The following is a 14,484-nucleotide window of genomic DNA, read 5'->3' as shown; positions in this document are numbered from 1 at the left end:
CAGTTCATGAATCTAACTTTGTTGGTCAATTTCAAGGATTAAAGTGACTAACGGAGTTTACATTCAAGGAATAAATTGATTAACGGAGTACATTCAGGGATTAAATTGACAAACATAGTCTATATTCAAGGACTATTTTGCAATTTATCTGTATTCAAAGATTAAAATGACGACTTATTTCTTACGAAGGGACTAAATGACTAATCTCCTAACATAAAACAATGATCAATGAAGTGACTTAACACAGTTACCAGCTAAACATCCAACATTTCGAATTCTGGGACACAACAATGTTTCGTTCTTCTTCTTCTTCTTCGATGTTGCAGAGGTACGGTTTTGTTCCTGTTTCTCTTTTTGTTCCAAAAAAGTTTCATTCTTTTCAATTTCTGAAAAACACCCATTTCAATTTCATTCCTTATTCTTCAACTTCATCCACATTCCATAATAACAATGATGTTGTTGACGATGCTGTTTCATCGTTCAATCGCTTGCTTCATCAGAATCCCAGTCCACCCGCCTTCGAATTCGGTATGATTTTAGGTTCCCTTGTCAAATCCAAACATTACCACACTGTTTTTTCTCTCTCAAAAAAAATGGAATTTGAGGGAATTAAACCTGACTTAGTCAATTGCAACATTCTCATCAATTGTTTCTGTCAATTGGGTCACATCCCTTTTGCTTTTTCTGTATTCACAAAGATTCTCAAAATGGGTTACGAGCCAGATACCATAACATTGACTACACTCATCAAGGGTCACTGTCTCAAAGGTCAGATACATCAAGCATTGAACTTACATGATAAGGTGGTTGCGATGGGATTTCAGTTAGACCAAGTTAGTTATGGAACATTGATTAATGGGTTGTGTAAAGTTGGTGAAACAAAAGCATCTCTGCAATTGCTGAGACGTGTTGATGGGAAATTGGTTCGGCCTAATGTGGTAATGTACAATACCATTATTGGTGGTATGTGCAAAGGTAAATTTGTTAATGATGCTTTTGATTTATATTCTGAAATGGTTTCTAAGAGAATTTCCCGTGATGTTTTCACTTACAATGCTTTAATTAGTGGCCTTTGTATTGTTGGTAAATTGAAAGATGCAATTGGTTTGTTCAGTAAAATGACATCGGAAAACATCAAGACTGATGTGTATACTTTTAATATATTAGTTGATGCATTTTGTAAGGAAGGAAAAGTAAAAGAGGCTAAAAATGTGTTAGCTATGATGATAAAACAAGGGATCAAACCTAATGTTTTTACTTATAGCTCTTTAATGGATGGATATTGCCTAGTTAAAGAAGTGAACAAGGCTAAGAGTATATTCAACACTATGTCTCAGAGGGGAGTGAATCCTGATATTCACAGCTACAATATCATGATTAACGGGTTTTGTAAGATTAAAAAGGTCGATGAAGCAATGGATCTCTTTAAAGAAATGCATTGCAAAAACATTATTCCTGATGTGGTAACTTACAATTCCCTTATTGATGGTTTGTGTAAATCGGGGAAAATCTCTTATGCTTTGAAGCTAGTCGATGAGATGCATTATAGAGGTCAACCACCTAATATAGTTACATACAATTCTATATTAGATGCTTTATGCAAAAACCATCAGGTTGACAAGGCAATTGCGTTGTTAACAAAGATGAAAGACGAAGGAATTCAGCCAGATATGTGTACATACACAATACTTGTTGATGGACTATGCAAAAATGGAAGACTAGAGGATGCACGGATAATTTTTGAAGATCTTTTGGTCAAAGGCTATAATATAACTGTCCACACATATACGGTTATGATCCATGGGTTTTGTAACAAGGGCTTGTTTGATGAAGCATTGGCTTTGTTGTCAAAAATGAAAGACAATAGTTGCATTCCAAATGCCGTAACTTATGAAATAATCATCCGTTCTCTGTTTGATAGCGATGAAAATGATAAGGCGGAGAAACTTCTTCGTGAAATGATTACGAGAGGCCTATTGTAAGCCTGAAACTAGGTAAGATGTATTCTATTTATCTGTTGTTATATAGTATTTATTATATTTAAGCATATAGAGTGTACTAAGTTATGAAAGTTGCACATAATTTTGACAAATGACTGTATATAATCATGGAGTGAAATTTAAAAAAAAACTTGTTTTGTTAGTACGAGGTTGCAGAAATTTCGGAATCTGCATGATGTGTACTTTTTAGATGTTTGCCTTTACGGAAAGGTGAAGAGAAGTAATGAAAGGCTAATAGTGATCAGCAAAATCTAGGGAGGAGTGGTTTTCCCCCCTCCAATTCCTTATGAGATGCTAGTATTTTGGAATTAAGATTATACATTGCAGAAGTGATTGTTATTTATTTTTACACAATTATTATATACAGTCATTTGTCAAAATTAGGATCATATTTTTACATGGGAATTCAATTAGAATTTCAATCTTCAATCAATAAATGTAAAATGAGAACGATCATATTTTTAAATGCGAACTCAACTAAAATTTCAATAACATATAATGCATTCTTTGTGCTTAAACTTGATGAACTTAAGGCTTAATGTTAATGTTATGTCCATTACTATAATCACAACAATTCCATAAATACAATGTCCCATTGTGTTTGTTTCCACCAAAATCTCTGCTATCTGCTGGAGTAATTCTACAATTCCAGTAAACTAGATTGTAAAATTGAATCTATTGGATAGGGTTCCTCTTTTTCATCAGCATTGTCGATCCGTTGAATGCAGTACATGTTGAGAGACATATATTTGATTCACAATTTAAAAACATGATGAAAATGGGTTTTCTTGTGAACTTTTCCTGTTTTCAAATTTAGAGAAATATAATTTATTGTATTCTGTGTTATCCTTATTAAAGAAGTAACCTGTTATGGCTTGGCTGATGTGTGTAATACTTGAAACGATTATGTGTCTATGTATATTATGAACTTTATTATAAAAACGGACGGCTCTGGATATTAATTGCATCTCAGAAATCTGATTTTCAAAGTACTTACATTTTGTCTTACATCAAGGAAGCAAGTGTCATGTCATGGTCATGTAAAAAGCATGAACCAAAAGTACTTGTATATCCATCTACAAATTGTGGCTCAAATCCAGTTCTTGTTATGGTTGATGATATAACAGAATTTATGTGTCTGGTATTGGAAGTATAGAGCAAGGGTCACTTTCTATTTGTGCTTGTGCAGGGTACTTGGTTTTGATTATCTGCCAAATTGTATCAAACTCTGTACTAGTGTGTTTAGCAGTACTTGGGCTCAACATCTCGATAAATTATAGTTTGTTTCTTGATTAAGATCTTAGATTTCAATATAGTATTCAACTGCTCCTTACCTCAATACAAAATAGTTTTAAGTAATCATGACTATGAGCACAGTCTAATGAGGGTTAAGATAACTAGTTATGTGGGTAGTTGTTGAACCAGAATCTGTTGGTGGAAGTTCCGTCCATCCCACATCAGCATTAACGTGGGTTCAGTCAAGGTAAGGGGGAAGATTGTCAATCAAAGGGGGTTCATGCATGTTGAGAACCCATCTTGATTGTTGCATGAAATGTTAAGTGTTCGTTACTTTAATTCTATCCTTCTAGGGTGCCTTATCTCAAGATCTTTGGTAATAACCCACATCTGAGCCTAGAGATTAAGGTTTGATGTTGTTTTCTGGATGCTGAACTTTTGCATTGGTTTCTCGTGTTTACATTTTTCTCTGAATCATAAAGAAATGAACAAACAATAAGGATTTGAATAGCGAAATTAGAGTTCAGAAAACACTTTATCAATATGTAAAAACACTGTAAAAATAATGTCTTGTTCTTTCATGGCATGAAATCTGGAAGTTCATGTTAGAATCTGTTATGTCACGTTCTATGTGAATTCTCTGTAAATTTACTGCATTGCCTTAGGATTTCAATAGTAAATTTGCACAATATGCTTGACAACATGTTTATAAAGGCTTTCAAATTATAGTTATCAACTTTTGTAAGAACCTCATGAGCATTATATTCAAGGGAGATGTTATCCCAATGATAGTGTTAAGAAGGCAAGTTCACTAGTTTATTTTTATGTTTTGCTGCACATGTGTCTGCTTTATGTAGATTTAAGAGCCACTAGCACAAACCACGAAGAAACAGAGAGGAAAGGAGAGAAGAGTAAGGTGAAATGGCAATACACTTGCACATTAGACAGCATTTTAACAAAGAAACATCGAATATTCAAAGAAAAATCATTTTTTTTTTCCTTGTCCATGATAGCTGCAGCCTACATAATCTATTCTCAACTCAACAACCATATGGGGTTTGTTATGTATTTAGTTTCAGTTCAGTACTGTCTTACAGTAACCATCATCATCCTTTTTACTCTTTTGTCCTAGTTTGTATTTTTTTAAAAGGGTTTTTTTGCACATGTATTGTTGAAATCTCAATGTTTGGACCATCAATAACACAAAAGCTTAATAAAGATTTTGACACTTGTTTATGCAATTGTACAACTTATATTGTTGACAAACTTATACTTGCAGACAAAGTAGAAATTCTGTTTTCCAATTATAGAACTTCCTTTGTGTTTTGTTCGATGGTATATTTTTAGCAGGGGATAGAAATTCCACAGTTGTGTCAAGAGGACCCTTATTGGATAATGCCTTTGACACTGGCGACATGTATGATTTCATCCATATATGTTGATGATTTAATCTTCTGACTGATTTATATAAGTTTATATGTTGAGGGCATTCACATGTCATTGAGTTTGTTTTGTTTTGATTTAAGCTACACTTTGGCATTTTCATTTCAGTTTTTTTTGAGAATTTTGATGTTGTTCAAGAACTAGAAGCTTTTGGTTTTGATGCATTTGTGTTATTGCTTCAAGAGTTATGTGTCAGTCTTCTCTGTATTCCTCTTGCAGAAAGTATATATGTAGAAACACTTAGACATGAAAAATAAGAGAACTCCTCAAACATAGATGAAGTTAAAAACTGATAGAACCCTGAGTTCCTCTACATGTGTTGGCCAAACTGTTGGGCCGAATCCACACAAGCACAGCTTCTAGATGCCTGTAGAAGCTGTGGGAATACAAACAGTTATAATAATTATTGGAATCTGGGCAGGATTTCAGTTATAAAATATTGGGAAGCCTATAGGATGGGGCATTCAGAAAGTTTATCAAGAGTTGTTTAGGAGAGAAGTTCTCTCTGGCCTAGGAGCTTAGCTCTGTAGGAGTTCTCTGAACTCTGGTTCATCTTTTCAGTTTTCTGTTTACATCATTTTAAGAGCTTTGAGCACTTAATAAATACATTGTTACTTTCAAATTTCTGGGTTCTATCAGAAACAAAAACAAAGGTTAGGCCACTATAGCATACTTTCATTATGGAATCCTTGGTTTGACTAAACAAACATATTATCTCCTGCTGTTAGCCTTGGATGAACCACTATTCAGAGAGTTTTCATCTGTATATATTTAAAGTAGAGTTTTTTTATTGTGTGTTGCAGTAAATTTTGTAGGCTAAAATTTTACTTGTACCGAGGCCGACACTTCCAGGATTACGATTTACGTCTCTGAATCAGAAGTATCAAAATAGAATGATAACTGGGTATTTATGCTGTAGTGATTATCATACTATTTTTGCTTCTTCTGGTTAGAAACACCAGCTGAAAATTTACATGTTGTTACAAGCCACTGTTTCTGAAATCACGTTATTGGGATTGTATTTAGATATTCCACTGATAACAGGAGTGTAAATTGCATGGATGATATTACTTTTATGATCTATCGATATGAAGTTTGAGTTTTTGTCAAAATGAGAGAATGTTGATTTGAGTTTCTGGGTTGATAGTGAAGGGTGCATGTGTGTTGATGAGATAATTACCAAGCAATTGTTGAGAAAGAAAGTTGATTTTTTCCGGAAATAAGAGAGAAAAAGTTGAATTCTTTTTGTTTTGATGATTCAGTAATAACGAATCTCTTAGAATGGCCGTCGTGAGTCTTGTGATTGCAACAACAAAAAGAACCAGTTCTGTGAGTTGGGTTCAATAATAATGTTAGGGGAGAAATTGAAGAGGAGCCTAATGCAGTTGTGATTGATGGACAATCTATGTTGCTTTTTCAAAGGATATAAAAGAGGGTAAATTGAATCTCTGACATGGGCAACAATAACTCTATGTTCATGTGCCTGCAACATATTTATGTATAGAATACTATGCTTTTCTCCAAAAAAAAAAAAAAAAAAGAATACTATGCTTTTCTGTATATTTGCAGCACATTTGTGTATATAATAATACTTTGTTTTCTATATTTTTGCAGCAAGTATTTGTGTATACTATGCTATAATCTAACAAAAAATATAGAAACTTACTTGGTCATTAATAAATAATAAAAATCAATTTCATCTTTAACAATATTATATGAAATAAAATAAGTCTTCTATAACATAGTATTGTATGAGACTTTTTTTAACAAGATATTGTACGAGACTTTAATATCTATCAATGGTTAGTTAGACCTATATCCTAAAGGAAAATGTTAAATTGTGTTCTTAAGACACTTGTCAATATATTAAAAGTAGAAATTTTGAATCGGAAGTCACGTATCTCATTTTTTAGCGAGTTAAAAGTTGATTTTAAAACATATCATCCATGGATTTTTTTAATATTGACATTTTGACACAAGTAAAGTTGATTCATCCTTACAAGTCTATTGATACTTTGTGGAATGTTAACACACGCTCCAAGTTGACTTGGTAATAAGATTGAGTTTATGTTTTCATCTAATTTCATTATTATTTTTCTTTTACTTGAGTTTAACTTTTTTCAGCTGTTTGTAATTTTATTTATGCATTTTTTTAAAAAAGAATCGTAAACTTTATCGATTTAAATTAAGTTTAGTATTATTATATAATAATCTATAAATAAAAGTATGTTACTTCAATTTCAACCGTGAATCAAGGTGGTTTGGGGGTTCCCAGGTTAGGAATTTGGAACTATTTTGAATGAAATATTTAATGTATGATGCAAAGCAATTAAATTTGGTAATATATATATATATATATATATATATATATATACCGGTGGCTATATGCTTTAAAAAATTTTAACTTGTTTTTTTTTCATAATTAAAATTGGGTACCCATGAATCCAACCCGAACCAACCCATTCAAAATGGATTGGTTTGGTTTGGTTCTATCTATGTAAATACTGGTTCCAAGTTGAACCCAACCAATAGTATGTGAAAGTTGCTTTTTTGACATAGAATACTTCCAATTGACACATGGAAATGACCTTTATGCCCCTGCGGTAGTTAACAACCGCTGGGAAACACGCCGATCGTTAACTACCGCTGAGTTCCAGCAGTTGTTAACTACCGCTGTGTTCGTGATATATTCCAGACAGTAGACATATTCCACACACTCCCTCCATCATCACTCAGCTTGTTCTCTCAAAGTTTCACTTTCCCTCTAGAAAAACTCTACCAAATCATCCAAAATTTCTTCCACTAAATCACAAGTAAGTTATCACTTATGCTATTGTCATACATTTTAGTTAGTATATGTGTTTATATGTTTATAATTTTAGTTGTTGTTTAATTATTAAATTTTGAATATTTGTTTTTAATATAGTTATGTTGTAGATCTGAAATAATATTAACATATTTTTTTTTTTTGAGAAAGCATATTTTATGAATAACTGTTATAATGAAGTTATATTGCTTAAATTTATCATTTTTTTTCGAATTTTATAAATTTTTTAGGGTTTGAATATTTGTTTTTAATATAGTTATGTTGTAGATATGAAATGCTATTAACATATATTATAAATACATGTTATAATAAAGTTATATTGATTGAATTTATAATTTTTTTTCGAATTTTATAAATTTTTTAGGGTTTGTTTAGGATTTTTAGGGTTTATGTCAAATTTTCACTACAAGTGTTTGAATGAGTTTTTCATTGATTATTTTTAATTTCTATGTGTGTAGATTTGAAACAATGGCCGGGTGGATCGACGTTCATTCAGAATTCAACGGCGGAGAACCTCAGAGGTTGAAGGTTCGGTGCCTTGATGTAACGTTAAGAGGTCTCAATGATCAATTGAATGAATTCAACCAATGAGTCAACCCCAGAGACACAAGGATGGTGCAAAACGTCCGGTATAAACGTCTGACGCTCGACGAGGGGAGGGTATCATTCACTTGGGTGGAGTTAAAGAACGACGAAAACGTGACGAGCATGTTTTGGGAGCACATCATGTTCCAGTGGATTGATATGCGGGTGACGTTGCTGAGATCAACTGAAGATATCATCAACATCTTGATTCCGCCAGAAAATCGTCATTAGTTAAGGTAAGGTGCATTCCAACTACAACATTTGTCTTACCTCTGAAGTGGGGTAATTCAAACTTGCCAAATGGCGAGGACTCAAGCATTTCGCTCGGTGTTCATGTTTTTCCTTTGAAAAGATTAAATTCTTGTTAGGCTGGTTTAGATGAAGGTATTAAGTGTCAAGGAATGGACCTCATTTCCGTGGCACTTGAATACCTTCATCTAAATCAAGCCTAACAAAAATTTATTCTTTTCAAAGGAAAGCATGAATGCCGAGCGAAATGCTTGAGTCCTGTTGTTTGGCAAGTTTGAATTTACCCCATTTCAGAGGTAAGACAGTTGTTGTAGTTGGAATGCACATTCCAACTGCAACAATTGTCTTACACTGGATGGGGCAATTCAAACTTGTTAATCGGCAGGATTCCAACATCTGATGAGCATCTTCAACGATGGTATTCAAGTGTCAAGGAATCGACCTCATTTCGTTGGCACTTGAATACCATCGTTCAAGATGCTCATCGGACGTTGGAGTCATGCTGCTTAGCAAATTTGAATTTGCACCATTCAGCGGTAAGATAATTGTTGCAGTTGGAAGGTACATTCCGGAATGTAATGTAATTGTTGACATACATGTCGTTTATGTAATGTAACAAAACCTCTATCACAATATTTATTCGAATTCACGCTATCGCAATATTTATTCGAATTCACTCTATCGCAATATTTCAAATAACATAAAATAATTTCTAAACAATTCCTAACATTTTCTAACACAATTCTATTCTAAACAACATAAAGCAAAACCTCGGCATAGAATGTACCTTACGTGTATTGTGTCGCATAATGTGGAAAATTTGACGAATTTCAAACAATTGTGATTGCTGGATGTTGTTGTTTCGGTTTGATTTCCTCTGGAATTGCCGTTTGAAATTACAGGTAAAACAGGACGTATTTCCTGGGAAAAACCAAGTGCAGGTTCTGTAACTGGTGTGAGCGGAGCGGCTGTTAACAACCAGCGTGTTTACCAGCGATAGTTAACTACCGCCAGAGGCATTAACGTCATTTCCATGTGTCAATTGGAAGTATTCTATGTTAGAAAAGCAACTTTCATAGTATGTTCAACCGGTTGGGTAAAAGGTTAGGTCAAAGTTGGTCCAACCCAACCGTTCACCCCTACTTAACACAGTTACCAGCTACACATCCAACCAACATTTCAAATTCTGGGACACAACAATGTTTCGTTCTTCTTCTTCTTCGATGTTGCAGAGGTACGGTGTTGTTCCTGTTTCTCTTTTTGTTCCAAAAAAGTTTCATTCTTTTCATTTTCTGAAAAACACCCATTTCAATTTCATTCCTTATTCTTCAACTTCATCCACATTCCATAATAACAATGATGTTGTTTCTTTGTTCAATCGCTTGCTTCATCAGAATCCCACTCCTCCCGACATCGAATTTGGTAAGATTTTAGGTTCCCTTGTCAAATCCAAACATTACCACACTGTTCTTTCCCTTTCTCAGCAAATGGAATTTAAGGGAATTAAACCTGACTTAGTCAATTGCAACATTCTCATCAATTCTTTCTGCCAATTGGGTCACATCCCTTTTGCTTTTTCTGTTTTCACAAAGATTCTCAAAATGGGTTATCACCCAAATACGATAACATTGAATACAGTCATCAAGGGTCTCTGTCTCAAAGGTCAGATCCATCAAGCATTGAACTTTCATGATAAGGTGGTTGCGATGGGGTTTCAATCGGACCATGTTAGTTACGGTACCTTGATTAATGGATTGTGTAAGGTAGGAGAAACAAGAGCAGCTCTGCAATTGCTGAGACGCGTTGATGGGAAATTTGTTCAACCTAACGTGGTAATGTACAATACGGTTATTGATGGTATGTGCAAAGGAAAACTTGTTAATGATGCTTTTGATTTATATTCTAAAATGGTTTCTAAGGGGATTTCTCCCGATGTTGTTACTTACAGTGCTTTAATTAGTGGCTTTTGCATTGTTGGTAAAATGAAAGATGCAATTGATTTGTTTCATAAAATGATATTGGAAAACATCAACCCAAATGTGTATACTTATAACTCTTTAATGGAAGGATATTGCCTAGTTAAAGAAGTGAATAAGGCTAAGAGTATATTCAACACTATGTCTCGGGGGGGGGGGGGGGGGGGGGGGGGGGGGGTGAATCCTGGTATTCAGAGTTACAGTATCTTGATTAATGGGTTTTGTAAGATTAAAATGATGGATGAAGCCATGGAACTCTTCGAAGAAATGCATCACAAACAAATTATTCCTAACGTGGTAACCTACAGCTCCCTTATTGATGGTTTATGTAAAAGGGCAACCCGGTGCACTAGAGCTCCCGCATATGCAGGGTCCGGGAAGGGGTCCCACCATTTGGTGTATTGTACGCAGCTTTACCCTGTTTTACACAAGAGGCTGTTTCCAGGACTTGAACCCGTGACCTTTCAGTCACATGACAACAACTTTACCAGTTGCGCCAAGGTTACCCCTCTATTGATGGTTTATGTAAATCGGGGAAAATCTCTTATGCTTTGAAGCTAGTGGATGAGATGCATGAGAGAGGTCAACCACCTAATATAGTTACTTACAGTTCTATATTGGATGCTTTATGCAAAAACCATCATGTTGACAAAGCAATTGCATTATTAACAAAATGTAAAGACCAGGGTATTCAACCAAATATGTACACATACACTATTCTTATCAAGGGATTGTGCCCAAGTCGGAAATTGGAGGATGCACGGAAGGTTTTTGAAGATCTTTTGGTCAAAGGCCATAATCTAAATGTCTATACATATACTGTTATGATCCAAGGCTTTTGTGACAAGGGCTTGTTTGATGAAGCGTTGACCTTGCTATCAAAAATGGAAGACAATGGCTGCATTCTGCTAAAACTTATGAAATAATTATCCGTTCTCTGGTCAAAAAAGATGAAAATGAGATTGCAGAGAAACTTCTTCGTGAAATGATCGCGCGAGGTCTATTGTAAGATTGAAACTATTTGATACCATCATTTCATTTTATGTACTTGCCTCTGTTAGTGGAAAAGAAACTTTTTTATTGTTTTTGTTAACTGTGTTTACAAAAACCTTTATACTTCTTGTATATCTTCCATTTCGATTTCTCTATATGATATTGTCTTACCTCATTGAGAGTTCCATCAATCAATTATGAAAGCTGTGCACCCTCGTATCTGCAGATTTGGATGTTAGTATACCTTTCTGCTTTGAATTACATTTATTTATTTATCTTGAGTGAAACTTTGAATGAACTGAACTGTTATATAGACTAATTGCGATGGAAGGGTTGCCTTAACAAATGATTTGATAGCCAGCATATGGGTAAGAAGGACTTTGTGTGCTCGTTTAGCTAAATGAAATTGCTGCATAATGAGGATCTATGGCCCCATTACTGCTTCGTAATCAACTTAAATATGCCTTGAAAGAAGTATTGAGAGCTAGAAAGGTCATGGAATATAGTTGCCCCCGCAGAATCTGTTTTGCTGTATAATTATAATTTTTACAACATTGTGACCGGCTTTCTTAACCATAATTGAACTTAAGAAGCAGCAGTTGTAGGAAAACAGGGTGATTAAGATTTGGCTTGCTAAGCCTATCTTATGGCTTCTAAATTGAGTTGGCACAAAACAAGTAACTTCATTTATTTTATCTTAGTTATGCTTGTACTTCTACATAATTATAATCTTAGGAAGCTTAACTATTTTAGAATGCTAAACTTAAGGCTGAAATGCTAAAACCTGAGTTGTAAAAAATAGAGACAAGCTTGACACTTAATTGAAGAAAGCTAAAAATGAGTATCTAAGGTCTGGCCTTGAAATTGTTTGGTCACTAGAAATAGAGTTTAGAATTTATAAATTGCATGCTTGTAGGAAGCATGATTCTATTTCCGGCATAATTGTTGATTTCGATGTTAAATTTGATTCTTGGAAATATTGTATGTTGTTTAAAGCTAATTGAATTCTTGCTTAAATGAAATCTATGTTTCGATACATGTACTGTTAAGTCATAGGACTTTTCCTTTTCCATTCAAACCCAAGCCTCTAAAGTTCAGAACCTCCAAACCTTGCTCTGCATCGACTTTGGCCTGGCATTGCGTTGACTAACAAAATTGCCACCATTGTTCAGTCATCCATTGTTTCTCGCGTTTCAAAAGTTATTGAATGTGGATAGAAACTAATGTTTCTTGTCTTAAAGAATATGATTATACATCTGGAACAGTGAAGGTACAGGCTTGAGTTGGGATCACAATGGTTTTATTTTCATGGCTCTACCTCGACTAAGCCCTTTCACTACATTGACTAACAAAATTGCCACCCTTTTTTAGTTCTCCATCGACTTTCTTGTAAAAAAAAATTATTGAATGTTGCGGTTAGAACCTAGTGTTGCCTTTCTTAAAGAATGTAGCTATGCTTCTAGATTAGGTTAGATGCATATATCAGTTTGCAATGATGAACAATAGTAGTAATGTGGTTATGCTTCTTGAGTTCAGACCATTTAGTTTATGCTTTTCCTCTACCTATTTAGTTTTATGATACATATGAACTGCACTTTACCTCAGAAACGGATATGCAGTCTCAATCGAGACATGTTATGACTGTAGAGACACAATTGATTAATCCTGTGAAGCATCTTGTATTTGGCATCCTTGTGATCATGAGTCTTCTAGTGTTTTGTACTTTTGAAAATTTGGTCCATAGTTTCACCCCTGGAAGCAAATTGATTTTGGTCTCACTATAATTTGAGTGAAAGCTGGTAATTATTCTTGAATCTTCAATTGACTTTTGAGGATCATAATGAGGATGTTGTATGTATGTAACTATAGTTGTAGGTGTATAAAGACACACATTTCAACACCAAAAACTATAGTAATAGAGCTCTCAATTTCAATTTTTCTGAGAAATAGAGAGGATCTTTACCCCACTTCTGTAAGAAACTGTAACATTTTTTTAAGACATTTATCGATCATGATTCATTGAGAATTATCATGACAATGGTTTCTTATACAATACTATAATGTCGGTCTTGTGCTGTATTATTCCCCATCGAAATTGCAGTCATGATGCAGAAATCCACCACTTTGGGGGACCATGAAATATCTCTCTGAAAAAATTCCTAAGGATACTTCAAGCAAGGTGCGAATAAACCACGATCTATACACTCACGAAAGGTAAATTTTCCCGAGTTCATGACTAACCTTGTTTCCTAACTGCAATTTGATGATCATTCTTGTAGTACATGAGAAAGAAAAAGGACCAACGAAAACAATACTTTCATATTTTATAACAGGATCATGGAGACAGCTCCAACATTGCCTGAATTTTCCTTGGCATTGAAACCAGATGAAAATCAGCTTCCACCAATGGATACAGAGAACATAAAAGTTACACAGACTCATTCTAACCATCTCAATGGTGACAAATGATAAAAATACTATGAATTTGCAAAATCTAAATTGGAAAAATAAATTATTATTGATTTTTTCTTCTTCTCTTAATATATTGATTTTTTTCTTCTTCTCTTAATACACATAATTAAAAGATAGCTTGCAAATAGAGCTTCAAATGGCTTTGAACGAAAATATGCTGAAAATAACTAATAAACATGTCATAAAATTCCTAAGGATACTTCAAGCAAGGTGCGAATAAACCACGATCTATACACTCACGAAAGGTAAATTTTCCCGAGTTCATGACTAACCTTGTTTCCTAACTGCGATTTGATGATCATTCTTGAAGCTTTTGATATCAGTGTTCTCATTCTGTTGATAAAACATCATCTGCCGACAATTTGAAGAGGTTTTCTTAGATGGTTTTCAAGATGTTGCACCGACCACGATGCATCAAAACCGAAGCATCGATGGAATGTAATGTCAGTCTCAGCTTCTAGAGAATCAGAAAATACTAACATTTCTATGTCACCATCTTAAGTAATTCGTTCTGTATTTTTTCCTAAGAGATGCATCAACTGTTGTTGGCAGCATAGTTGAACTAATTCCTGAATAGAGTTCTCTTCTTATTTGGCCACTTGAAGAAGTGAGACTTTGGTTGGCCAATTGATGAAGTGAGACTTTGGACCTGAACATTTTCTTGATGGTCAATAGATTCATTATCTGGTCTAAATCATATCAG

The 14,484-nt window shown here is 34.2% G+C and overlaps 2 protein-coding genes and 1 pseudogene across 2 annotated transcripts in view; all 3 read left to right on the top strand.

The window, feature by feature from the left end:
- LOC146917614 (uncharacterized) overlaps window positions 1–13,878 on the top strand; it is a 29,092-nt gene extending 15,214 nt beyond the window's left edge. Inside the window, exons 2-3 of the mRNA XM_085719444.1 lie at window positions 13,422–13,523; window positions 13,643–13,878. The gene's annotated coding sequence lies outside the window, so the exon portion shown is untranslated. The remainder of the gene's footprint in view (window positions 1–13,421; window positions 13,524–13,642) is intronic.
- On the top strand, window positions 36–2,492 carry LOC146917616 (uncharacterized). The gene has a single exon (XM_085719448.1). The coding sequence runs from the start codon at window positions 291–293 to the stop codon at window positions 1,980–1,982; it is 1,692 nt and encodes a 563-aa protein (XP_085575574.1). The 5' UTR covers window positions 36–290; the 3' UTR covers window positions 1,983–2,492.
- Window positions 9,432–11,504, top strand: LOC146917615 (uncharacterized; annotated as a pseudogene).
- Window positions 13,879–14,484: the final 606 nt, after the last annotated feature.

The sequence above is a fragment of the Medicago sativa genome, chromosome 6, assembly GCF_051527215.1.
Source record: "Medicago sativa cultivar Bolivia chromosome 6, Bolivia_mono, whole genome shotgun sequence".
In the NCBI taxonomy this organism is placed as follows: Eukaryota; Viridiplantae; Streptophyta; class Magnoliopsida; order Fabales; family Fabaceae; genus Medicago; species Medicago sativa.
This window is presented reverse-complemented; position numbering and strand designations above follow the sequence as displayed.